Source organism: Erythrolamprus reginae, chromosome 11 (assembly GCF_031021105.1).
Source record: "Erythrolamprus reginae isolate rEryReg1 chromosome 11, rEryReg1.hap1, whole genome shotgun sequence".
NCBI lineage: Eukaryota > Metazoa > Chordata > Lepidosauria > Squamata > Dipsadidae > Erythrolamprus > Erythrolamprus reginae.
The window spans coordinates 1,344,624-1,370,733 of NC_091960.1; the positions used below are offsets into that span (position 1 = coordinate 1,344,624).

At 47.6% G+C, this 26,110-nt stretch overlaps 1 protein-coding gene across 1 annotated transcript in view; it reads right to left on the reverse strand.

The window, feature by feature from the left end:
* NPAS1 (neuronal PAS domain protein 1) overlaps positions 1-9,098 on the reverse strand; it is a 31,246-nt gene extending 22,148 nt beyond the window's left edge. Inside the window, exons 1-3 of the mRNA XM_070764938.1 lie at positions 9,007-9,098; positions 8,146-8,384; positions 2,096-2,166 (exon numbers count right to left, since the gene is read on the reverse strand). Coding sequence (XP_070621039.1) covers positions 2,096-2,166; positions 8,146-8,384; positions 9,007-9,098 — 402 coding nt within the window. The remainder of the gene's footprint in view (positions 1-2,095; positions 2,167-8,145; positions 8,385-9,006) is intronic.
* Between the last annotated feature and the right edge of the window lie 17,012 nt (positions 9,099-26,110).

Below are 26,110 nucleotides of genomic sequence, written 5' to 3' on the forward strand. Positions count from 1 at the left end.
TCAGAAAAGGCACTAAATTGAAGTGATCATTAAGGAAAGTACAAACTGGATATTAAATATAGCTGAATATTAAATATGTGGATCTACATTGGGAGGAGGGTTTTTAGTTACTACGAAAGCAAATAAGGATGAGAAGGAGATATTACGGCTTAGATTAAAGAAGCAAAAAACATTTGATTAAACACGGGGAGGTAATACTTGCACAAAATCCAAACAGAAGATAATTGGTTTCTCTGGGTGACAAAATTAGAGAGGGAGGTAGCATGAGATAAATACGAAATCCAGCATTGTGATCTCATTTGCTGTGTTGTATTGTTAATAACAATAATAATAATAATAATAATAATAATAATAATAATAATAATAATAATAAGTGCTTGGGAAGCGTCTGACTGGGGATGAAATACGAAATCCAGCATTGTGATCTCATTTGCTGTGTTGTATTGATAATAATAATAATAATAATAATAATAGTAATAATAATAATAATAATAATAATAATGTGCTTTGGAAGTGTCTGACTGGGGATGAAATACGAAATCCAGCATTGTGATCTCATTTGCTGTGTTGTATTGATAATAATAATAATAATAATAATAATAATAATAATAGTAATAATAACAACAACAACAGTAGTAGTAGTAATAATAATAATAATAATAATAATAGTAATAATAATAATAATAATAATAATAATAATGTGCTTTGGAAGCGTCTGACGGGATGAAATACGAAATCTAGCATTGTGATCTCATTTGCTGTGTTGTATTGATAATAATAATAATAATAATAATATGCCTACTTTCAAACCCTGGCAGATAAAAGTACCCAGGAAACCTCCCATTTCCTTTTTCAGTCAAAATTCTGGGACGCAAGAGTTGGCAGAGGGCCTCCCCCAAGAAAAATATCTCATCACCCCAAACTAATTCTGTCCTCCAACTCACAACCATTTGTTTGGTTTGAACCGTTCCAAGTTACCAGGGGGCTGAAAACAGTGACTTATGACTGTTTTTCGCAGTTATGACTGCTCTGGGGTTTCCCATAGTCACGTGATTTAACATTCAGGTGCCAGGCGGCAGGTTCAAATTACAGGGCTGGCAAAACACCCCCTTCCCCCCCTAGGATCCACCAGAAAAAACGGCTGAAACTACGAAAGGGTCCCAGTTCCACCTTTGTAATAATTGGGGAGGGGTCTTTGGCGGGAGGAGAAGGCCAAGGTTTCCTGCCCACCATCTGTTCCCCCAAAGTTCCCGCACGCACCGTTGACCCACGGAGGGAGAAATCAAATTGCTTCCCCATAAATCTGCATTAGTTCCCCGAAAAGGGGCTGGCGGAGCCGGGGAAGAAATCTGTTTCGTGAGGGTCCCCCACCTGGCTGGGCAGCCAAACCAGGTTAAGGCCTCGGTTTCCCTCTGTGCCCAGGCTGCAGCAAAGCCCCTAACTCAATTGGGCCCCCTCCTCGCGCTCTCCCACCTGCATCCAGGGCTGGGTAATTAGGTTAGAGAGCCCCCCCCACAAAACCCACCCTGGCTGAACCAGCCGAGCCCAAACCAGGTCTTGAATGCAGAATTTCTGGGTCTTCAGGAAGGGGGGGGGGGACAAAATGGGGCCGAAAACAAGGGAAATAAAGTCTCCAATCCACTTGCGGTGCCTTCACAATTTGCACCCTTGACATGCACAGAGGCAGGTGGATGGAGATTCGCATCCCTGCCTACAGTTAACGGGATATATGTCTGTATTCAATTTGCACAATCCTCAATTAATGACCGGTTGCTTAAAGATGGTTCAGACTTTTGACAGAGGGCGGGCGGGAAGGAAAGTGGACAGGAGGGAGGAATCAGACAGGATGGGAGGAAGGGAGGGAGGAAGGAAGGAAGGAAGGAGAAAGAGAAGAGGAAGGAAGGAAGGAGGAGGGAGGGAGGGAGGAAAGAAAGATAGGAAGGAAGAAAGGAAGGAAGGAGGGAAGGAGAAAGAGAGAAGGAAGGAAGGAAGGAAGGAAGGAAGGAAGGAAGGAAGGAAGGAAGGAAGGAAGGAAGGAAGGAGTGGTGGGAAGCACCTTGGTGAACCCCAGGTGGAGGAGGCAACATGAACTTACCTGCAGGATGTGGCCCCCTAAGTGCTTTTCAAAGATCTCCTTCAGCAGCGCATTCATACTCCGACCGGACGCTAGAAAGAAACCAAGATCGAAAGGTCAGCTGGGGGGTCCAGGGCAGCAACCCTCTCCCCAATGGGCTCCTTGAGGTCACAAAGCCTGAGAGATTCCTCGCAACGGGCAGGATCTGGCTAAGGGGAATCGAAGCTCCTGTGACACCAGCTCTCTCGTTCGTTCGTTCGTTCGTTCGTTCGTTCATTCCTTCGATTTATAATCCTGCTTTCCTTTTCTTCCCCAATGCAGTCCTGAGATTCCAAACCTCAGCTCAGAATTGAGGGGATCTTAAAGAAGGGATCACAGATTCCTTCAGACTCCCCACCCATCTGAGATCTCCGATCTAGATCTAGACCAAATATGTAGATAGGTAGGTAGGTAGGTAGATATAGATATATTGATAGATAGATATATTGATAGATAGATAGATAGATAGATAGATAGATAGATAGATAGATAGATACAGATAGAGTGAATAGAGAGAGACAGATAGATGATAGCTAGATAAAAGATAGATGGATGGATGGATGGATGGATGGATGGATGGACGGACAGATGGATACATACATAAATACATACATGCATAAATACAGAGAGAGTGAATACAGAGAGAGAGAGAAATAGATGATAGCTAGATAAATGATGGATGGATGGATGGATGGATGTGGGTTAATGTGATCCAGGAACTTGGCTGGAGTTCTGCCCAGGAGGATTTCTCTGGCCAGGAGCCTCACCTAGCAGGGGGCCGGTGGGGGGCAGCAGAGGGAAGGAAGGGGCTGAATTTGGGGGAAGCCCAGGGGAGAGCCGGAGGGGGGAGAAAGGGAGGGGGAGGACAGGAGGCGCCATTGTGTCCTGCACATTCCTGCCAGACGAGAGGAGAATACTTATCAGCCGCGGCATTCACCAGAACCCGGGCCAAGCTGAAAGGCTGGCCGGCCCCTAGGTTAACCTTTCCTCCCGCTCCACCGCCCCCCTCCTTCCATCTGGATGGGGGTCCGAGAAGGGGAAGGAAGGGGGGCTGCGACTTGGGACCCCCACGTGGGGGGGAAGGATGAGCCCTTTCTCATTTTTCCACAGCCCAACCACCTGTTCCAAGAGTTTGCGGGCTGTTTCGCTCCTTATTTATCTTATTTATCTCTTTGTTCGATGGTTAATAATTTGCTTTTATGTGTCCACCCTTGGAATCCTTCGTCCTCTTCTGGTCGCCAGGCTACCAAAAAGATGTTAAAAACTCTGGAAAGGGGGCAGAGAAGAGTGATTTAAAAAAAGCAGAGGGGTCCAATCTTGGCAACTTTTAAGACTTGTGGACTTCAACTCCCAGAATTCCCCAGCGAGCTACTACTGCACAAGCCTTCAAGTTGCTCAATTGCGAAGTAATCTTACTTTAAAATTTTAACGTGTGCCTAGATGGACAGACTGACATTTGAGTTAAAGGATAAATTGGATTGTTTCAAAACCTAGAGTAAATTATATATTTGGACAGAGAGGAGAACCAAGATTAAATATTAGAAATTATGAAGGAGAAATTATACGTTAATAAAATTTTTAAAAAGATATTGGAAAATTAATAGAAGTGGGAAAAGGAAACAATCAACGTAAACATTGAATAAACCCTCCTGTACCTTTTCTTGTATTAAATTACAAGAAATTATATTTTTATTGTGATGTATATGGTTTTTTAAATGTTTTATAAATAAAAAACCTTTTAAAAAGTTGCTAGGTTTGGACCCTCTTGTGATTAAAGGGACTGAAAGCTAAACTATACAGTAAAATATTGAGGGAACTGGGAACGTCCCATACAATAAGGATGAGAACTGGGGGGACGTAATAGCATCTTGCAATATTTGATGGACTGTCCCAGAAAAAAAGGGTGGGGGTCCCCCTCTTCTCCAAAGCCCCCAAAAGCAGGACAAGAAGCAACGGATGGAAACTAATCAAGCAGAGTGGCAACCTGGAACTAATGAGGACAATTAACCAGTGGGACACCTTGCCACTAGAAATTGTGAGGTGCTCTGGACAAACTTCAGCAATTCCCTTAACAACGGTGGCCCGAAAGGGAGTAAACATGGGGCTCACTTTCCCCCAAAAGTTTCCCCAAACTCGCTTCCTGACTGTCTCGCTTAGCAGCGGAAATTTTGGGGTGCAATTGGGGTGGGGTTCGTACATTTGGAACTATAATTTATTAGATTTCTATGCTCCGAGTCTTCAGAGAGGGGTGGCATACAAATCTAATAAATTATTATTAAATTATTACCTGTAGCCCAACTCTGTACCCCAAAAAGCAGGAGATGGCTTCTTTGCTTTCGGCAGTAAAATTAATCTGAAATGGGGTAGAAGGGGGGCCAATTTGGGGGGGGGGCTGGTTTCTCCCAGGAGAAAAGCAATAAAAAATAAAAACCATATTTTGTGCCTTCTTCTTCTTCTTCTCTCTCTGTCTTTTTAAATCTCTGTGGCAGCGTCAGGGGTTCGGAGCGGCTGCTGCCTCGGTTATCTGTAGGGATTTACTTGTAACTAACAAACAGAGAGACCGACTTGACAGACAATGGGGAACAATGGGAGCTCCACTAATTGCTGCAATTTCCTCTGTCATTTTCTTTAATTCCTTCATTTCTCCTCTCTCGAAATAACCCCACAGGTCAGACAGAATGCTCCTATAATTAAAAGCATTTAATGCAAGAATTAGGAAGCTGCTCACATTGTGGGGAAGGGAAGGGGACAGAAGCTGGGAGGGGGGGTTATTGTTAGCCCCCCCCCCAGCCTCTTTTCAGGTTTGGAACTTGCCAACTTTTCCAAGCCCTAAAACAGCATTTGTTGCCCCGAAAGAAAGAAAGAAAAAGAGGGAGAGAGAGAGGGAGGGATGAAGGAAGGAAGGAAGGAGAGGAAAAAATAGAAGGAAGGAAGGAAAATGGAAGAGAGAAAAGAAGAAAAAGAAAGATGAAAGGGAGAGAGGGCAGGAAAGAAGAGTGGAAGGAAGGAAAGAAGTAGGAGAGCAGAAGGAAAGTGAAGAGAGGAAAGAAGGAAAATAGAAAAAGACGGAAGGAAGGGATGGGAGGAAAGGAAAAGAGATGGGAAGAAAGAAGGAATGAAAAGAAAGCAAGAAAACGGAAGAAAGGAAAGAAGAAAAAGAATGAAGGGAGGGAGGGAAGGCAGGAAGGAAGGAAAAAAGGAAGGAAAGCAAGAAAGAAGGGAGAGAAATTAACTTGGAAAAGATGAGGGGGGGTTTTTCTTCCCTATTATTTTTTTCTCATTTTTCGTCAAAGAAATCTAAAAGAGAGCAGGATGATGATGATGATGATGATGATGATGATGATGATAATAATAATAATAATAATAATAATAATAATAAATAAATAATAGCAGCAGCTGCAGCAGTAGCAGCAGCATACAAATCTAATAAATTATTATTATTATTATTGTTGTTGTTGTTGTTATTGTTATTATTATTATTATTGTTGTTGTTGTTGTTATTATTATTATTATTATTATTATTATTATTATTATTATTATTATGGGTTGTCCTCCCCCCCCTCCGGTTATGATTGGTGTGCAAAGCCAAGAAACCCGTCCGTCAATAGACTGCAACCACTTCTCAACCCTTTTGTAAGGAGACCCACAACGGCCAGCGGAGAGGCTCCGGAGAGCGGGTGGGCTTTAATTGAAATGGTGGGGAGGGGGTCTACAAACCCGGCCCCTTTAAGAGTTGTGATTGAACGTCACAATCTGCTGAGGTTGTGGGTGCTGCAGGCCCCTCGGCCTCATCCCCCAATTCTTTCCCCCCAAAAGGCGTAATTACGTGGGAGAATAAAACTGCCAGCAATACCGGGGATGATGGGTCCGGCAGCTGCAGACCATTCTTTCTGGCCGGGCTGCGGTGGAATCAGCTGCAGCTGAGAGGCCAAAGGGTTTGCCCATCTCCCTTGGGGCAGAGCGGGAAGGGACCCTCGAGGTCTTCTAGTCCAACCTGCTACTCAAGGAGGAGACGGGAAAAGGGACTGATAATGTCAACTGTCCCAGGGATCGTAGCTATGGGTCCGGAAACAACAGGCTACTCCTACTGTCTTACTCAGGAGTTCCTCGTTGTTGCTCTTAATTTTATTATTGTTATTATTATTGTTGTTGTTGTTGTTGTTGTTACTAATTTTATTATTGTTGTTGTTGTTGCTGCTGTTGCTGTTGTTGTTGTTGTTAGTATTATCATTATCATTATTATTAAATTAAATTTATATGCCATCCCTCTCCGAGTCCTCGGATAACGTTGCATTCGCCATCCTTGCAGGGCTCTTGAAGGGGACTGTGGTGGAATGGAGACTGGATTCCTAGGAGGGAGGGGCTGCTTCCTGGAAGGAGCTTGGAAGGAGGGCTAGGGAGGAAGAGGGGGGGTGTCAATGGCCTCCAGGAGGTATCTATAGTGATGCAAATAGTTTCTTTAGGATCCTGGTACTCTCAGAGCCGGGCTGGTTCCTTGCAGACGTTTCATGACCCAACTAGGGAACACCATCAGTGCTAGGAGGGAGGGGGGTTGTGGAGGAGGAGGAGGAAGGAGAGGAAGAGGAAGAGGAGGAGGAAGAACAGGAAAAGTCCCCCATGTCTCCCCCCCCCCATGAGCTAGGGAGGCAGGAGAGAGTAAAAGAGGAGCAAAATGCCCCCCATGGTCTCCCCCAGTCCCAGTTCCTTAGTGTTGGAATCCGTGGTTGGCGGAGGGGAGGGGGTGTGAAGGGTGCCCCCCACCCCCCCAAAACAATAGGCAGATGTTCTCCCCAATGCTCGCCCCCCTCTTCTGGGGCTGCTAATTACCCCACACGTCTAATGATAGTAATCAGACAATCCGGCAATCCCTGCACTCCTCCCAGGCAGTTAAATTTATTTAATTACAGACTTGGAAGCGGCCCGTTATTTAAATGGCGATTTATTGCCTGGCTAATCAATGCCGTTTTGCCTGGGGGAGGGGGCGGTGGGCCGGGCGGAGGGTGTGCTGGAATGGAGCCTTCCATCGGGCCTTGGCCAAGGGGGCTGGACTAGATGACCTCCAGGGGCCCCTGCAAAATCTCCCCATTGGGAAGAGAGAAACTGGCCCCGGAGCCCTCGACGTACAAACCGTTTGTTTAGTGACTGTTTGAAGTTACGACGGCGCTGGGGGAAAAAGGGACCTGGGACCATGTTTCAGATTTATGACCGTTGAAACATGCCTTGGTCACACGATCAGAATTCAGATAGCCTGGTGTATAATTAATATAATATAAATATAGTGACTTTAATGCTAATATAACACTAATATCTGTATATACAGTGGTACCTCTACCTACGAAGGCCTCGACTTACAAACTTTTCTAGATAAGAACCAGGTGTTCAAGATTTTTTTGCCTCTCAAGAACCATTTTCCACTTACAAACCTGAGGGAGAAGCCTCCGTGGGGCCTCTCTAGGAATCTCCCAGGAGGAAACAGGGCCAGAACAGGCAGGAAGAAGCCTCCGTGGGGCCTCTCTAGGAATTTCCTGGGAGGAAACTGGGCTGGAAAAGGCAGGGAGAAACCTCCGTGGGGCCTCTCTAGGAATCTCCCGGGAGGAAACAGGGCCAGAAAAGGTGGGGAGAAGCCTCCGTGGGGCCTCTCTAGGAATCTCCTGGGAGGAGACAGGGCCAGAAAAGGCAGGGAGAAGCCTCCGTGGGGCCTCTCTAGGAATCTCCTGGGAGGAAACAGGGCCAGAAAAGGCAGGGAGAAGCCTCCATGGGGCCTCTCTAGGAATCTCCCGGGAGGAAACAGGGCCAGAAAAGGTGGGTAGAAGCCTCTGTGGAGCCTCTCTAGGAATCTCCCGGGAGGAAACAGGGTTGGAAAAGGCCCTGTTTTTTATTTTTGTTTTGTTTTACTTGCAATAAAATTCGGGATTTCACTCGTGCCCCCCCATCTGCCCTACAGCCCAGGTTGTCCCCCCCCATCCAAGCCCTTTCCCCCCAGTGTAGTCAGTCCCCCACAACTGTCCCCTGCCCCCCCTCCCTGCACCCACCGTTGCCTGCTGGGGCGGGGGCTTCTGGCCGCAGGATCCAGGGGGGGTCACCCTGGAGGGCGAAGGTGCGCATCTTCAGGTAGGTGATGGTCAGGCGGACGATGGAGGCCTTGTCCAGCTGGCTGGTGATGGCGCCGGGCAGCGGCAAGAGCTTGGCCAGTTCGTAAAACTCAAAGTTTTCCTTGCCTCGGCGGGAACGAGCAGCGTTACGGGATTTTTCCTTGCGCAGAGCCTGCAGGCTGGGAGGGGAGAGGGAGGGAGGGAGGGAGGGAAGGAAGGAAGGAAGGAGAAATAGAGAGGATAGAGAAAGGAGGAAGAGAAGGAAGGAAGGAAGGCACTGTGAAGCGGTATATAAGTCTAAACGCTATTGCTAGTGCTATTATCCTTCCTTCCTTCCTTCCTTCCTTCCTTCTTTCCTTCCTTCCCTCCGAGGGGGGTAAAATGAGGACCCAGATAGTTGGGGGACAATATGCTGGTTCTGTAAACCACTCAGAGAGGGCACTATGAAGCCGTAAATAAGTCTAAATGCTCTTACTATTCCTTCCTTCCTTCCTTCCGAGGGGGGTCAAATGAGGACCCAGATAGTTGGGGGCAAGGGGCTGATTGACAGAGAGGGCTGTGAAGCGGTAGGTAAGTCTAAAATGCTAAGGCTATGTATATATAAGGCTGCTCTTCTTTTCCTAGATCTCTTCTTCTATTCTTTCTCAGATATATTTTCCTATGTGTATCTCCTCTATAATCTTCTTTATGTATTTTACTATGTGTATATCCACTACAACCCTCATTGTGTAATGGACAAAATCAATCCATCCATCCATCAATCAATCAATAAATAAATAATGCCCACCGATGCCAACTTACCAGGGCACCGGCTGGTTCTTGACCAGTAGCCCCTGCAGGAAATCCCACTCCACGCTGACACACTTGAGCTCACTTCCGTACAGGGAGGCCATCGCGCCCAGCAGGGACCATCCGACTGCGATGGCTGGACGCACGAGGTCCTCCGGTCACTCAGAAGGTCCTCTGGTCACTCAGAAGGTCCTCCGGTTGCTCAGAAGGTCCTCCAGTCACTCAGAAGGTCTTCCGGTCACTCAGAAGTTCTTCCAGTCACACAGTAGGTCCTCCGGTCACTCAGAAGGTCTTCGGGTCACTCAGAAGGTCCTCTGGTCACTCAGAACGTCCTCCAGTCACTCACAAGGTGCTCCAGTCACTCAGAAGGTCTTCCGGTCACTCAGAAGGTCCTCTGGTCACTCAGAACGTCCTCTAGTCACTCAGAAGGTGCTCCAGTCACACAGAAGGTCTTCCGGTCACTCAGAAGTTCTTCCGGTCACTCAGAAGTTCTTCCGGTCACTCAGAAGGTCCTCCAGTCACTCACAAGGTGCTCCAGTCACTCAGAATGTCCTCCAGTCACTCAGAAGGTCTTCCGGTCACTCAGAAGATCCTCCGGTCACTCAGAAGGTCTTCCAGTCACTTAGAAGGTCTTCTGGTCACTCAGAAGGTCTTCTGGTCACTCAGTAGGTCCTCCGGTCACCAACGCAGCACTCTGAAAGACACGGGGAGGGGGTGTATGTCCCTGTCACCTCTCTTGATCTGAATACGAGTAGCCCTTGACTTATGACAATCGAGGCCAACATTTCCGTCGCTAAGCGAGACATTTGATGAGTATTTGCAACTTTCCCCACCACCGTTCTCAAGTGAAGCACTGCCTTCGATAAGTTAGTAGCCTGGTTGTTAAGTGAATCCAGCTCCCCCAACCACCACCCTTGGCTTGACAGACGCTTGTCAATCACATAACCTCAGGAAGTTACAATCGTCATAAATGTGAGTCGGTTGCCCGTCTGAATTTTGATCGTGCAACTGTGGGGCTGTTGTGACAGTTGTAACTTTGAAAAAACCGTCATATTTATTCTCATGGTTGTCAGCCGCTCAGAATCCTATTGGAGTTGGACGGCAGATAAATCCAATGAAATAAAATAAAATAATGAATATCACTATGTACTATTGATTCTCCTTTGTCTTTTTGTCCTATTCTTAATAAAAAATAAAGATTATTTAAAAATAATAATAATAATAATAATAGTAAATAACCCCCCTTTTCTTCAGTGCTGCTGTAGCTTTGACTTTCATTTATTGATTACATTTATATTTAAATAATAATAGTTTTTATTGAATATATAACTATTTAAAAAGACATAGTTTATCGTGCGTTGACATATGTTATAGGTTTATTACATTTATAAGCCGCCCAACTCCTTACGGACTCTAAATGGTCACTAAACGCGATTGAACTGGGAAAATTTGTGGACTTCAACTCCCAGAATTCCCTAGCAAGGACACAGGAATTCCTGATCTTCTAGTCCAACCCCCTGCTGAAGCTGAAGACCCCATAGCATTCACAGGAAAAGACCTCCTGGTCCATCTCGTCTGCCCTTATACTATTTCCTGCATTTTATCTTAGGATGGATCATGTCTGCTGGAAGTTTATTCCAAGCATCTACTACTCTTTCAGTCAAATAATATTTTCTCATGTTGCTTCTGATCTTTCTTCCAACTAACCTCAGATTGTGCCCCCTTGTACTTGGGTTCACTTTCCTATTGAAAACACTTCCCTCTTGAACCTTATTTAACCCTTGAACATATTTAAATGTTTCGATCATGTCCCCCCTTTTCCTTCTGTCCTCCAGACTCTACAGATGGAGTTCATGAAGTCTTTCCTGATACGTTTTATGCTTAAGACCTTCCACCATTCTTGAACCCCGTCTTTGGACCCGTTCAGTTTTATCCATCTCTTTTTGTAGGTGAGGTCTCCAGAACTGGACACAGTATTATTCCAAAGGGGGTCTCACCAGCGCTCTATACAGCGGGATCACAATCTCCCTCTTCCTGCTTGTTATACCTCTAGCTATGGAGCCAAGCATCCTACTTGCTTTCCCTACCGCCCGACCGCACTGTTCCCCCATTTGGAGATGGTCGGAAATCACGACCCCTCAATCCTTCTCTTCTGAAGTTTTTGCTAAAATTCCAAGACAGACGCTTGTCCAATCTCCCCTCTAAAGTGTTGGAGCAGTCATAACTTTTGGAGGCTAATTGTTCTCCCTGTGAAAACAGAGACACCCCCCCCCAACAGAAGCAACCAATTCTAACCCTAATCCTAACCCAACCAAGTTGCTGAAGCTCTTAATTGATGCTTAAGATCTCTGAGTCTTCGGAGAGGGGCGGCATGCAAATCCAATAAATAAATAAAAATAAATAAATAAATTTGCCCCAAAAAGATCCAGAACCAACGTTGTTTAAGACAGTGTTTCCCAACCTTGGCAACTTGAAGATTATTATTATTATTATTATTATTTATTAGATTTGTATGCCGCCCCTCTCCGTAGACAAATGCTGGCTGGGGAATTCTGGGAGTTGAAGTCCAGATAGCTTCAAGTTGCCAAGGTTGGGAAACACTGGTTTAAGACAGCCAATGTTGCAGCTCCCATCGGAGTAGCTGCTTTGCTTTCCGAAAAAGAAGGATGGGACGCAGATGTCACTGGTCCTTTCGCCTATTTACAGTGAGGGTTGAGTTACCAGATGCTTACCTCCTTCTCCAGCGAGTAGTAAAAGCGGAGGGGCGGCCTTCCTGGCTCAGGGGGTCTTCGCCCCCTGTTGAGGACCGGAAAGGTGGTCGACCCAGAATTTAGGGCCGGAGTTAGCTGCAGAATTGTGACGGACCGACCCAGCGCTGGCACTATCGCCCCTTCCTCCTTCTTCATCACTTCCACTGCCAATAAATCGAGGCAGGAAGCGCCTGTCACTTACTTCTCAACTCCAGGAGAGAGAGAGAGAGAAGGACATTCCCAGGACGAGCGAGCGAGGCTGTAGGAAAACTGTTCAACATCCCAACAACGAAGCAGGGAAGGATGGAAAGGCTGGTGACACCGCTGAGGAGCACACGCACCTGTGTAAAAGCCCAGAGCGCCCGTACAAGCCGGGAGCGGAGCCTTTGGGCAGCCAAGGGGGGGGCCCCTGCCCTCCTCCCTCCGTGCCCCCCTCGCCCGCCTCCCCACGCCTCCAACGCGCACGAGCGCCCACGCATACCGATCCGGAGGCACGCACAACTGCACTCGCACCCCGTCTCCCATACCAATACAAAACCCACGCCTCTTGCGCATATAAAATGGAGATCATCAATAGACAGACCGCCTGGCGCATACCAATGGGCAGCCCCTGGAGCTCGGCTGGCCACCTTTGCAAGCTTGGGGAGGGCAGGAGGGGGCAGGGGGCGAAGCCCCCCACACACACCTGGGGTTTGCGTAGTCCTGAAACTTTGCAAAGGGACACTTTGGAGGGGGGGGACAGGCAGGGGCAGGAGGGCAGGGGCGAAATTAGGGGTTGTAAAGAGCGTCTCAGCCCCCCCAATTCGGAAGGGGGAGAAGGGGGGGTCCATGCAGAGTTGCTTTTCATAGTGCAGCCAAAGGAAGCGACTTAAACTTAAGTGCAGTTGGTGGGATTGTAGAAGAGCAGATACGTAGTTCAGGAGACCCCAAATTTCAATTTTCCAAACTCTACTCAAAGACGGAGCCTTTCGCCCCCAAAGCTTCTGCCTCTTTAATTAAAGCGGCCAGTCTGAAAAAAAGTCCAGTTTTTTCTGACCCTCGGAGCAAAGAGACGGGGTTGGGTCGAACCTCTTCTGAAGAACCCAGATTTACCTTTCAAACAGCACCGATCCACGTTTCCACGGGTCCGAGCTTTCTCCCAGCGAACTGATCTCCTGGATCACCTTGTGGTCTCCAGGTTTTCACATGGGGGTTGGGGGGAGAAAGCAAGGGGGGCCCTCAAACACGCACCGAGCAACTGCAGGCAGAGCTGACCCGAATGTCTACAACTCTGTGAAGCCAAGACGTCAAGACACATCCCCCCACTCTAACTGCCCAAAGGGGTCGAAACCACACAGCCACTCCTGCTTCCAGAAAAACATCGCTGCACCCCCCCACACCCTCCCCTGGCAAGGAGTGGGATTCGAACACACACCAGGCCTTTGAAATGACCCCCCCCCAACACACACATAAACACATCCAAAATGGCTGTGCAAAAGACCAAGTAGCAACTCCAACTTACTCGGAAGCGGGTCGCCGTGTGAGTTGGGGGGGGGGCTCTGAATTATTCCTGCTGCGACCCCCAGCCAGCCAGCCAACAAGCCAAACCCTTTGGAAGGATGCCTCCTTCCGGGAGCTGTTCTCTACCCCCCCCACCACCACCACCGTCCACCCACCAACAGATTGGAAGGAGCAAAAAAAGGATGGAGAATTTGTCCACACCGTCTCACCTCTGCGGAATTCCTGATGCCCAGTGGCCACCCGGTTGGTCAGCATGGCTCAGATCTGACCTCTCTCAGGCCTCCTGGGCTCCCATTTCTCTCCTGTCCATCTCACTCCAGGACTTCCTGCGCCGAATTCCTTACTCATCAGCTCCACCCCACAAATATTGGGACCCAGATGCTGAAGCCATGGGGCAGAAGGGGGGGGGGTCTCTTCTAGGTCCGTGGCCCAAGCCACTTGACCCCCATAGAGGGTGGGAAGCAAGCAGGCTGCCTTCTGGCTCTTCCCTCCTTGGAAATGAGGCTGGGGGTCAGTTTGGGGGGGGGTCTGGAGAACCAAAGGAAAATGTTTCACTTTGGACAGACTTGCTCCTGCCAATCAATCCTTTCTCGTTGTTGGCTTTTTTGGGAGGGGAGGGGGCTTTCTGAAACTGATGCAGAAGGTGCCCGCACATCCAAGCAAGACCCCAAACCCATTTTCCGTGGCTCTTAGCGGACCACGGATGGAGATACCCCCCCTCTCTCAAAATCAAATACAAAGCACCAAACAGAACCTCCATCCTATTTTTAGCCTCGTGGGGGCCAACAAGCCTCCAACCCCCATTTCACCAGTCCTACCCCTGCGGGGGGGGGGGCTTCCCAAGGGCCCCTTTTTCAACGCGACCACCTGAAAATCCGGCCTTCTCTCCAAATTCGACAGCCAAAACACAAGTTATTTGCACATACACACAACACGGAATGTCAAAGCTCTTTGGGGGGGGGGAGTGAACCATGGGGGGGTCCTCTCCCCCAAAGCAAAATAAGTGTATTTGTACCCCACGAAAAGCGAGAGGAAGGGAGGATCTGCTTTGGTCATCCACCCTTGACCCTTTCCACCAATCCTTGGGTGAATGGCTGAGGGGGGGGCTCAAGGAAAGAGCCCACCTGTTCGGCTATCACAAGGTTTCCCTCTTTCGAGACCCATCCAGTTGTCCAGTTTTTAATAGAAAAGTGAACACAAGAACAAGGGGACACAATCTGAGGTTAGTTGGGGGAAAGTTTAGAAACAATGTGAGAAAACACGATTTGACTGAAAGAGGAATAGATGCTTGGAACAAACTCCCAGCAGACGTGGTTGGTAAATCCACAGTCACTGAATATTAAACATGCCTGGGATAAACATAGATCCATCCTAAGATAAAATACAGGAAATAGTATAAGGGCAGACTGGATGGACCAGGAGGTCTTTTTCTGCCATCAATCATCTATGTTTCTATTGAGGGAGAGAGAGAAAGAGACTCAGAGGAAGGCAGGGAAGGAAGGAATTTAGGGAGAGGGAGAAAAAGAGAGACTCAGAGGAAGGAAGGGAAGAAGGAAGGAAGGAAGGAATTTAGGGGGAGAGAAAGGGAGACAAGGAAGGAAGGAAGGAAGGAAGGAGAGAAGGAAGGAAAGAAGGAAGTAAGGAACAAATTTAGGGAGAGAGAGAAAGAGAGACTAGGGAAGAAGGAAGAAAAATGGGAAGAAAGGAAGGAGAAAGAAAGGAGAGAGGGAGGAGAGAGAAAGAAGGAAGGAAATAGTACAAGGGCAGACGAGATGGACCAGGAGGTCTTTTTCTGCCATCAATCTTCTAGGTTTCTATGTCACCGAACTGCCACCCCCAAAAAATCACATAACCATTTTTTGCCAACCAGGGAGGAGCTCAAAAAACTTGACTCTGCAAATTGTCTTTTAAAATAAAAACAAACAAACAAACAAACCTTAAAAATCTCCGGGTCTCAAGGCCGATCGGGGTCCCTGCCAGAAGAAATATTCTGGGACCAAGGAGGGGCTGCAGACCCCCAGATTTTGGCTCCTTCCTTCCTTCCTGCCTTGCCGACTCCCGGGCAGGGATTGTGGAAAAGCTGCTTGTCATGCCAGGGCCACCGCTGCCTCAGTTTCCCCTTGGCATTCAGCGGTGGAGGGAAAGACGGTGCAAGCCGGGAGCAAGCTGGCACCTGTTGCCTGTGGCCCAGGCTTGGACGGGCAGACTTCCCGCCAGGTAAAGAGAGCCTCTGGGGGCGTGCAGAGTGCCTTTCTAATCTAACTCCCCCAAGTCAAGGCTGGGAGCTCCCAAATTTGACCGCAGAGCCAACAACTTCTTGCAATTGACCACTTGGCACGACGGAGGGCACCGGAAGACCCCTGGGCACAAGGGAGTTGTAGCATTCTTCACCCAGTTAAATGTAGATTTGTAGTCCGGCCAGATTGTGTTGGATGCCGACACACCCGGCTGCTGCCTCCATCGGCCGACTGACAGCCTGGCACTGGGGGGGGGGGGAGTTAGGATTAGGAGGCTGGGCGGCCCCCTCCCCTTCGCCAGGTGTCATCAGCATGGGGGTCAGGTAGACAATGCAGGTGGCAGGGGGGGGGAGAGCGCAGGGAAGATCCTGCAAGTTTATTACCTGGCGCCCACAAACACACAAGCGTATACACACACGCAACACACAAAGAGAGACGCAAAGAACGCCAAGCCCCCCCCCCTCGGTTCAACTCACCTGCCTCCTGCAGAGAACCCCCGGGGAGAGTCGAACGCGCTTCCCCAACCGGGCGCCTGCCAGCTGTGCCACACACTTCCCGAAGGCACCGCTGGATGCATCACAGAGGCCCTTTGGTTGCTTTCTCTCTCTTTCTCTCCCTCCTTCCTTCCTCCCTCCCTCCCTGCCTTCTTTTTTCCCCTCCTCCCTTCCCTCTTTTTTCCTTCCTTCCTTCTTCACTGTTCTCCTTTCTTTCCTCCTTCCCTCTCTTGCTGTTTCCTTCCTTCCTTCTCTTTCTTTCTTTCTTCCTCCCTCCCCTCCTTCCTTCTCTTCCTTCCTTCCTTCTCTTCCTTCTTTCCCTCCTTCCTTCTTTTCTTCCTTTCCCCCTTCCTTCTTTCTTTCTCTCTTCCTCCCTCTCTCACTCCTTCCCTTCCTTCCTTCTTTCCCTCCTTTCCCCTTCTCTTTCTTTCTTTCTTTCTCTTCTTCTCCCTCCCTCCTTCTCTTCCTTCCTTCTTCCCTTCCTTCCTTTCTCCTTCCCTTCCTTCTTTCCCTCCTTCCTTCCTTCCTTCCTTCCTCTTTCCTTCCTTCCCGCGGGCCAGGCTCCCCCTTCCTCACCCGGACTGACCCCACGGGCGGGGGCCGGAGCGCCCGACCCGAAGCCCCCCGACCCAAATCATCCCTCGCCGGCGCCGCAGTGGGACCCGCACCGGAGCAGCAAAAGCCTCCTGGGGCCCCCAACCGCCGCGACCCCCCCCGCCCCCCCCGGCAAACTTCCCCCGCCTGCCCGGGCCCCTCCGCCCCCCCCCCCCGAAGGCTGCCGGGCGACCCCTCCCCTCCTGCTCCCCCCACTAGACCCCCACCACCAGCTCTGCTCGCGACCCCCGGACCCCCCCTCCCTCCCATACACCGCCCTCCCCGCCACGTGCTCGGGGGCGGCTCCGGGCGAGACTCACCGCCAGCCGGCGCGACCCCCGCCCGGGATGCTCCTCCGTCCTTTTCGGCGGGAGACCCTCGCCCGCCCGCCCGGCGCTTCCCGGGCGCCACGTTGCAACTCCAGCCGCCGGTGGGCAGTTTGCAAGGGGGGGAGGCGGGGAGGCTGGAGGCAAACCCCCCCCCCCCCCATGAATCCTGCATGCGAGAGAGCGACGCACGTGGGAACCCACCCGAGTTGGCCCGGCGGCAGCTTCTGAACCGAGCCGAGTCTGGGAAGTTGGGGGGCTTCTGCCTCCACCCAGCCATCGCCCCCCCTTCTTCAATAGAATAGGATAGAATAGAATAGAATTTTATGGGCCAAGTGTGATTGGACACACAAGAAATTTGTCTTTCGTGCAGATGCTCTCAGTGTACATAAAAGAAAAGAGACGTTTGTCAAGAATCCTGAGGTGCAACACTTACTGGTTGTCATAGGGGTCAACTAAGCAATGAAGAAACAATCAATATTAATATAAATCCTAGGATACAAGTAACAAGTGACAGTCATACAGTCCTAAGTGGGAGGAAAAGGATGATAGGAATGATGAGAAAAAACTAGTAGAAATAGAAGTGAAGACTTAGTAGAAAGTATGACAGTGTGGAGGGAATTATTTGTTTAGCAGAGTGATGGTGTTTGGGGAAAAACTGTCCTTGTGTCTAATTGTCTTGGTGTGCAGTGCTCTGTAGCGACATTTTGAGGGTAGGAGGTGAAACAGTTTATGTCCAGGATGTGAGGGGTCAGTAGATATTTTCCCCGCCCTCTTTTTGACCCATGCAGTCTACAGGTCCTCAATGGAAGGCAGGTTGGCAGCCATTGTTTTTTCTGCAGTCCTGATTCTCCTCCGAAGTCTGTGTCGGTCCTGTTGGGTTGCAGAACCGAACCAGACAATGATGGAGGTGCAGATGACGGACTCAATGATTCCTCTGTAGAACTGGATCAGCAGCTCCTGGGGCAGTTGGAGCTTCCTGATCTCGGGATGGGGGGCACCAGCCCCAAATTGCAAAGATAAAACTCTGCAAGAGGTGGGGGAGGTGATGGAGAGGGATCCAGGATTGATTGATTGATGGATGGATTGACTGATTGGATTTATTTGCCCCCCCCCTCCGAGAACATGTGCTTACAACATACATTAAAAACATTTACAACTTATAAAAACAATGCCAAGTACAAACAATACAACAATACAGGTCGGACCTTCTGTTTTGAGCCTCGGGGCCACCACTTTCCCTACAGAAGGCTGGTCTGGATCTGAATCTTTTTAAAAAAACATTTATTTATTCGTTTGTTATTTAAATTTATATGCTGCCCCATTCCAACAGGACTCTGGGCGGCTAACAATAATCGCAATTACTAAAATAAAACAATAGAAATAGAAGAGGAAACAGCAATGAATATTAAATACACAAAAACCCAAGAAACCATCCACACACTCAGTCATTCCTAGATATCTATATCTATACTACTCAAAAAAAATTAAAGGGAACCCTTGAACAACACAATATAACTCCAAGTCAATCAAACTCCTGTGAAATCCAACTGTCCACTTAGGAAGCAACGCTGATTGACAATCAATTCCACCGGCTGTTGTGCACATTCAACTTTGTACAGAACAAAGGATTCCATGAGAATATTTCATTCCTTCAGATGTAGGATGGGTTCTTGGAGGGCTCCCTTTACTTCATTTTTTTTGAGCAGTGTATATTAAAAGTGTATATTAAAAAAGGCTGGCATGACCTTTGCATTTTTCCAGTCCTTATCATCTGGCCAAAAAGTTAAAAAGCCATCCCCCCCCCCAAGGATTCTCAGACAAACGTCCATCTGGATCTGAGAAGAGACAGAGTCTTCTTTGGTCAGCAGGACAAAGAATGTCATTTTTGGTTTCATGTGCCGTTCTTCAGAATCACTGATGTCAGCCGTCCGTCAAAGGAAAGATGAAACCTTTGTGGTTTTTCTTGATTTGTCTTTGCAGGGTCCTCCCTTAAATTCCCTCCCTCTTCTCTGAGCTTGGCCGAGAGGTCATCTGCGGAGGCTCGCTGGGAACAGGTCACGCGGAATACATATATATTTGTAGCATAGGTGTAGCAATTTAAAATAAAGATTTAAATAAATTTAAAATTGAAATTTTAACTCCTACAGAGCCCTGCACACCAAGACATCTAGACACAAGGACAGTTTTCCCCCCAAATGCCATCACTCTGCTAAACAAATAATTCCCTCCACACTGTCAAACTATTTACTAAGTCTGCACTACTGTTACTACTATTTTTTTCTCATCATTTCTGTCACCCATTTCCTCCCACTTAGGACTGTATGGCTGTAACTAGTTGCTTTCTCCTGATTACTTATTTGACCCCTATGACAATCATTAAGTGTTGCACCTCATGATTCTTGACAAATGTCTCTTTTCTTTTATGTCCACTCAGAGCATATGCACCAAAGACAAATTCCTTGTGTGTCCAATCAAACTTGGCCAATAAAATTCTATTCTGTTCTGTTCTGTTCTGTTCTATTCTGTGTTAGCAAAAACTTCAGAAGAGAAGGATTTAGGGGTAGTGATTTCTGACAGTCTCAAAATGGGTGAGCAGTGTGGTCGGGCAGTAGGGAAAGCAAGTAGGATGCTTGGCTGCATAGCTAGAGGTATAACAAGCAGGAAGAGGGAGATTATGATCCTGCTATATAGAATGCTGGTGAGACCACATTTGGAATACTGTATTCAGTTCTGGAGACCTCACCTACAAAAAGATATTGACAAAATTGAAGGGGTCCAAAGACGGGCTACAAGAATGGTGGAAGGTCTTAAGCATAAAACGTATCAGGAAAGACTTCATGGACTCCATCTGTAGAGTCTGGAGGACAGAAGGGAAAGAGGGGACATGATCGAAACATTTAAATATGTCAAAGGGTTAAATAAGGTTCAGGAGGGAGACTAGATGGACCATGAGGTCTTTTTCTGTCGTCAGTCTTCTATGTTTCTATGTTTCTATTCTATTCTATTCCATTCCATTCTATATGTATATATATATGCATATACACCAAAGACAAATTCCTTGTATGTCCAACCATTTGGCCAATAAAGAATTATATTCTGTTCTGTTCTGTTCTACTCTAATCCACTCCACTCCACTCCATTCCATTCCATTCTATTGATCTATTTCCTTGAAACCCTAATCCTAACCCTCAGCTAGCCATGCCCTTACCAGGATTTGAACCTGCAAAGTCTGCCTTGTAAGGCAGTGGCTTTAACCCCTCCGAGTTGGAGTTTTCAAAAAAGTCTGATTGCCTCTTCCTGGGAGGGAGGGATTTTTTTTTTTTTAAATGGAAACTGGACTAGGATGGCTGGACGCTGAGGCAACCGAGAGGATGCCAGCATGGCTGAACAGCAGGGTCAAGTAAAGCCATTGGGAGCTAGCGCCAATAAATAGAGGCCCTGGCAAGACAAGATCAGCCCGTCCAAATTTGCACGAACAATCAGAAGTAGCGTAGGAGCCTGGGTTTGCAAGAGATGATTGGGGTCATCTAGCCCACCCCCGGCTGCGCAGGTGAATGGCTGGCCCACCTTTGCTCAAAACCCTCCAGGAATGGAGCCCCTTTGACTCCAGGAAGCTAAGCAACTAAGGTCAGGGGGGAAAAATACTCCTCCTTATTTCAAACTCAAATCCCCTTTTTCCTTCATAGCTTCACCCCCCCCCCCCCCCCGGGAGCTTTGGAAAATAAATGTATTTGTTTGTTAATTTCTACGCCCTCCCTCTCGCCTGCGTAACTGTAGGTGCCTCGTAATTGCACCATAATATGCTGTTTCTAACAGCCCAATTACTGCGTAAAGTGCCTGGATTAGCCCCAAGGAGAGATGGGCAGCAAATAAATTTAATTTTATTAATTCAATTTAATTAACAAGGCAGCCCTATCAATGCAGGAATCAAAACAGCAGAGAACCAAAGTTAAAAACAAATTGACATTTACAAGCAGAGAGAGAGGAGCCAGTTTGGTCTAGTGATTTAAGGCACCAGGGTAGAAAGTGGGAGTGAGTTCAAGTCCTGCCTTAGCCATAAAAACTGACCGGGTGACTTTGGGCCAGTCCTTCTCTTGCAACTCAACCCACCTTGCAAGGTTGTTGTTGGGAGGAGGGACCTGGGAGGAGGAAGATGTGTTGGATATGTCAGTTGCCCTGTGTTATTTGTAAAAACAATAAAGGCAGGATACAAATAAACACAGGAAGGGAGGAAGGAAAGGAAGGAAAGAAGGAAGGAAGAAGGAAGAGAGGGATGGAGGGAGGAAGAAAAGGAAGGAAAGAAGGAAGGGGAAGGAAGGAAGAAGGAAGAGAGGGATGGAGGGAGGAAGAAAAGGAAGGAAAGGAGGAAAGAAGGAAGGAAGGGGAAGGAAGGAAGGAAAGGAGGAAGGAAGGGGAAGGGAGGAAAGAAGGAAAGGAGGAAGGAAGGGGAAGGGAGGAAGGAAGGAAAGGAGGAAGGAACGAAGGAAGGGGAAGGGAAGAAAGAAGGAAAGGAGGAAGGAAGAGGAAACAAGAAAGGGAGGGAGGGAAAGCGAAGAAAGGGGTGCCCTCCATTTACCCCCCACCCACCCAAATAATGGGCCTGGGTGCATCCAAAGTAAGTCCATTCCTTCTCCAGGAGGGCTGATTGGCAGCCCATGTCATAGGAATGCTGGAGATGAGCAGATAATGGACATCTTTCAGACGTAATAGCCCAGGAAGGTCCATCATGTCACCCTGCACTTGATTGACGGGCCAAGGCTTCGGGAGGGCAGAGATCACCAGCAGCCCCATGGTGCTGGGCAGACCACGGAGATGTGCAGAGCGAGGGGGGCAGGTTGGATGCCCCCCCCCCCCCGTTTGATGCCCAGGGCTGGGCCACAAATACCTTCAGCCACAGCCAGCTGGGCGATTCCTGGATTTCTTCCATCCCACTCCACTCCCGGTTTGACAAATCAACTTGTCAGGCATGGCAGCTGTCAATCCTGAGGTGTTATTGTGGTTTTAAAAAAATAATAATTGTTTTTTCTTGATGTGCAGCACAAAAGGGAGACGTTGGTTCCATGCGGAAGTCGGAAATAAAATTGAATTGGCAAAGCTGCCTTTGGTCAGATTATGGAAATGAGTCCTTCCTTCCTTCCTTTCTTTTCTTTCTTTCTTTCTTCCTTTCCTTTCTTTCTTTCTTCCTTCTTTCCTTTCTTCCTTCTTTCCTTTCTTTCTTTCTTTCTTCTTTCCTTTCTTCCTTCCTTCTTTCCTTTCTTCTTTCTTTCTTTCTTTTCTTTCTTCCTTCTTTCCTTTCTTTCCTTCCTTCCTTCTTTCCTTTCTTTCTTCCTTCCTTCCTTCTTTCCTTTCTTTCTTTCTTTCTTTCTTTCTTCCTTCTTTCCTTTCTTCCTTCCTTCTTTCCTTTCTTCTTTCTTTCTTTCTTCCTTCCTTCTTTCCTTTCTTTCTTCCTTCTTTCCTTTCTTTCTTCCTTCTTTCCTTTCTTCCTTCTTTCTTTCCTTCCTTCTTTTTCTTTCTTACTCCCCCTCCCCCTCCCCCAGCCCCATTGAGCAACAGGCAAGGTGGGCTGCACTGCCCCCCCCGTATCAACCTCCAGTTTTTGCATCTACCTTTCGGCTGCTGTAGAGGAGGGGAGGGGGTCCCCTTCCCCCCCCCAATGCAACTTTATTGAGTGCATTCGTGCAAGTGGGAGTATCCTTCTACACCACCACCCCCTCGGCAGAGCTCTCCTCCAAGTGGTGGCCTACATGTCCAACCAGAGGGGGGGGCGTCCGGTGGTGCACGGGTGAGGGGGGGCAGGCTGGGTGTCAGGAGGCCCCCTTCCCCTCCCGCCCGAAGGGACCCGGCCCAAATCTGACCCGTGGCCCAGCTGGGGAGGCCTTTGACACCGGCTGAGCCTTAGCTGTCAGTCAGCCGCTTCCCGTCCGTGTCAGCCGGGATCTCTTGGGGGGCTCCTGGTTTCCAGACGCTGCCAGCTGCTGACATGCGCTTGACCCCTGTTAACTCTTGCACTGCCGGATGTGGGCTGGGCTGGCGAGCAGGAGAGGGGGGCCAGAGCCGGCAGTGGCAGGAATTGGCTGTGCCAACTGACCTGCCTTTGCAAAGCTGCCCGGTGCACCCTCCTCTCACCTCAGCCGGGCTTCTGTAGCCTGGGATAGTCTAGGATGGTAAGATGACCAGTGGCCCTCCTTTAGGGAGGACAGTCCTTCTTAGGCTCTGCCCTTCCACAAAAAGGGTCCTCCTCCCTGTCTTCCTTTTGGATATTTTAAAACTAATCTGTTAATTGAAACATTTAAATATATTCAAGGGTTAAATAAGGTTCAGGAGGGAAGTGGTTTTAATAGGAAAGTGAACACAAGAACAAGGGGGCACAATATTATTATTATTACTATTACTACTATTACTACTACTATTACTACTACTACTATTATTACTATTACTATTTAGATTTGTATGCCGCCCCTCTCCGGAGAGTCAGAGCAGTTAGTTGGGGGAAAGATCAGAAGCAACGTGAGAAAAAATTGTTTGACTGAAAGAGGAGTAGATGCTTGGAACAAACTTCCAGCAGACGTGGTTAGTAAATCCACAGTCACTGAATTCAAAGATGCCTGGGATAAACATAGATCCATCCTAAGATAAAATACAGGAAATAGTAGAAGGGCAGACTAGATGGAGCAGGAGGTCTTTTTATGCCGTCAGTCTTCTAGGTTTCTATGAATGAGGAAAGAAGGAAGAGAAAGAAGGAAGGTAGGAAGGAAGAGAAAGAAAGAAAGAAGGAAGGAAGGAAGGAAGGAAGGAAGGAAGGAAGAATCCACAGTCACTGAATTCAAAGATGCCTGGGATAAACATAGATCCATCCTAAGATAAAATACGGGAAATAGTAGAAGGGCAGACTAGATGGACCAGGAGGCCTGTTTTTGCCGTCAATCTTCCAGGTTTCTATGAATGAGGAAGGAAGGAAGAGAAAGAAGGAAGGGAGGAAGGAAGGAAGGAAGGAAGGAGGGAAGAGAAAGAAAGAAAGAAGGAAGGAAGAATCCAAAGGAACTGAATGTAAACATGCCTGGGATAAACATAGATCCATCCTAAGATAAAATACAGGAAATAGTAGAAGGGCAGACTACATGGTCTTTTTCTGCCGTCAATCTTCTATGTTTCTTTGTTTCATATAGTGACCAACCAAGTTTACAAACGGCACTGGAAAAAAATGACTTAAGACCATTTTTCTCTCTCGTGGCCTTTGTAGCATCCGCATAAGTTATGGCTTCAAATTCAGACGACTGGTAAACTGACTCGTACCTGTGATGGTCAGAGTGTCCTGCAATCAGGGGACCCCCTTTTGGGACAAGCCGAGTCACTGGGGAAGCCAGCTTTGCTTAATGACCGTGTCCCTAACTTAACACCTGCAGCGACTCCCTGCAGCGACTCGCTTAACAACCGTGGCGAGAAAGATCGTAAAGTGGGCCAAAACTCACTTTAAAAATGCCTCACTTAGCAATGTAAAATTTGGGCTGAGCTGTAATCATAAACCGAGGACTACCTGCGCTGTTTCACTACCTGTACTCTCCTGTTGCAATTTGGGAATAAAGAGACTGATGGGGTCACCTGTACACAACAGGTAGCAAAATTGAACAATAGCACCATCTGCTGGCCACGGAAGCAACTACAGAGCACACTTCTGGGTCCAAGTAATTTAAAAGCAAATTAGCTCAAGGGAATTAAGGCTATTGTTACCTCATTTCACTGAATTAGTGGCAGAATATAAACATCCATTTGGATATTCACCTTTTGCATACTGGTAATTTGCAGGAAACGCCCATTTTCTTCCTGAAATTAAAAAACTCATAGAAACATAGAAATGTAGAAGATTTGACGGCAGAAAAAGACCTCGTGGTCCACCTAGTCTGCCCTTATACTATTTCCTGTATTTTATCTTAGGATGGATCTATGTTTATCCCAGGCATGTTTCAATTCAGTTCCTGTGGATTCTTCCTTCCTTCTCTTTCTTTCTTTCCTTCCTTCCTTCTTTCCTTCCTTCCTCATTCATAGAAACATAGAAGATTGAGGGCAGAAAAAGACCTCCTGGTCCATCTAGTCTGCCCTTATACTATTTCCTGTATTTTATTTTAGGATGGATCTGTGTTTATCCCAGGCATGTTTCAATTCAGTTCCTGTGGATTCTTCCTTCCTTCGTTGCTTCCTTCTTTCTCTTCCTTCCTTCTTTCTTTCCTTCCTGCCTCATTCATAGAAACATAGAAGATTGAGGGCAGAAAAAGACCTCATGGTCCATCTAGTCTGCCCTTATACTATTTCTTTAGTCATGTTTAAATTCAGTTACTGTGGACTGACCATCCATGTCTGCTGGAAGTTTTGTTCCAAGTTCAAACTCAAAGCCCAACTCCCAACTCAACAAGGAGAGTGGGTCTTGCTTCATGTTTTAACTGACAAAATCTTGCATTAAGCAGGGGCTTAAAATGGCCTTTTCCCACCCAAGAAGACGTCCCATTTACCTTCCAGGATAACTGGTTTGCTTTTGATTCTCACTAACAAATATGAAAATCCCACCAAACAAGGAGAAAAGCAAAGTCTAAAATTACCCAACTCTTGCTGTGTTGTTTGCTTTTTCTTTGCACCAGGTAGTAGCAATGCAGCCTGCTTGCGCTCGGGCTGCAAGGCCTGCAATTTAAGGGCATTCTCCCTCCTCTTTTAGCAGAAGAAGGAGGGATGGATAACTGTGCGCTGAGAGGGGTGGAAAAGCATCAAAGGGTTTCAAACCAAAGTCTGCCAGGTGTTTATACAGTCCTCAACTCAGTGGTGCAATGGTTAGAGGGCAGTGCTGCAGGCTACCTCCGCTGATCACTGGCTGCCAGCAGTTTTGCAGATCGAATCTCAGTAGGTTCAAGGTTGACTCAGCCTTCCGTCCTCCCTGTTGACCTTTGGAAAGGCAGTAAAAATGTGCTTTTTTCCTTTGAGCTTTGAACTCACAACGGGAGAGGGCTGTAATATTTTGGATTTTGATTGCATGTTTGGTGGGGTTATTTTAATGTGTTCCATGCTGACCAGAGCTGCAGTGTCTCAACTGGGCAGCCATAAGAATTCTTAATGAAAATAAAACAATAAGAAATAAAAGACCCAGCCAGAGAGGTTAAAGGTGACACCAAGATGGCTTTAAGCTAAAATTGCAAGGGCTCGACACTAGAGGGCAGCAGCTACATTGC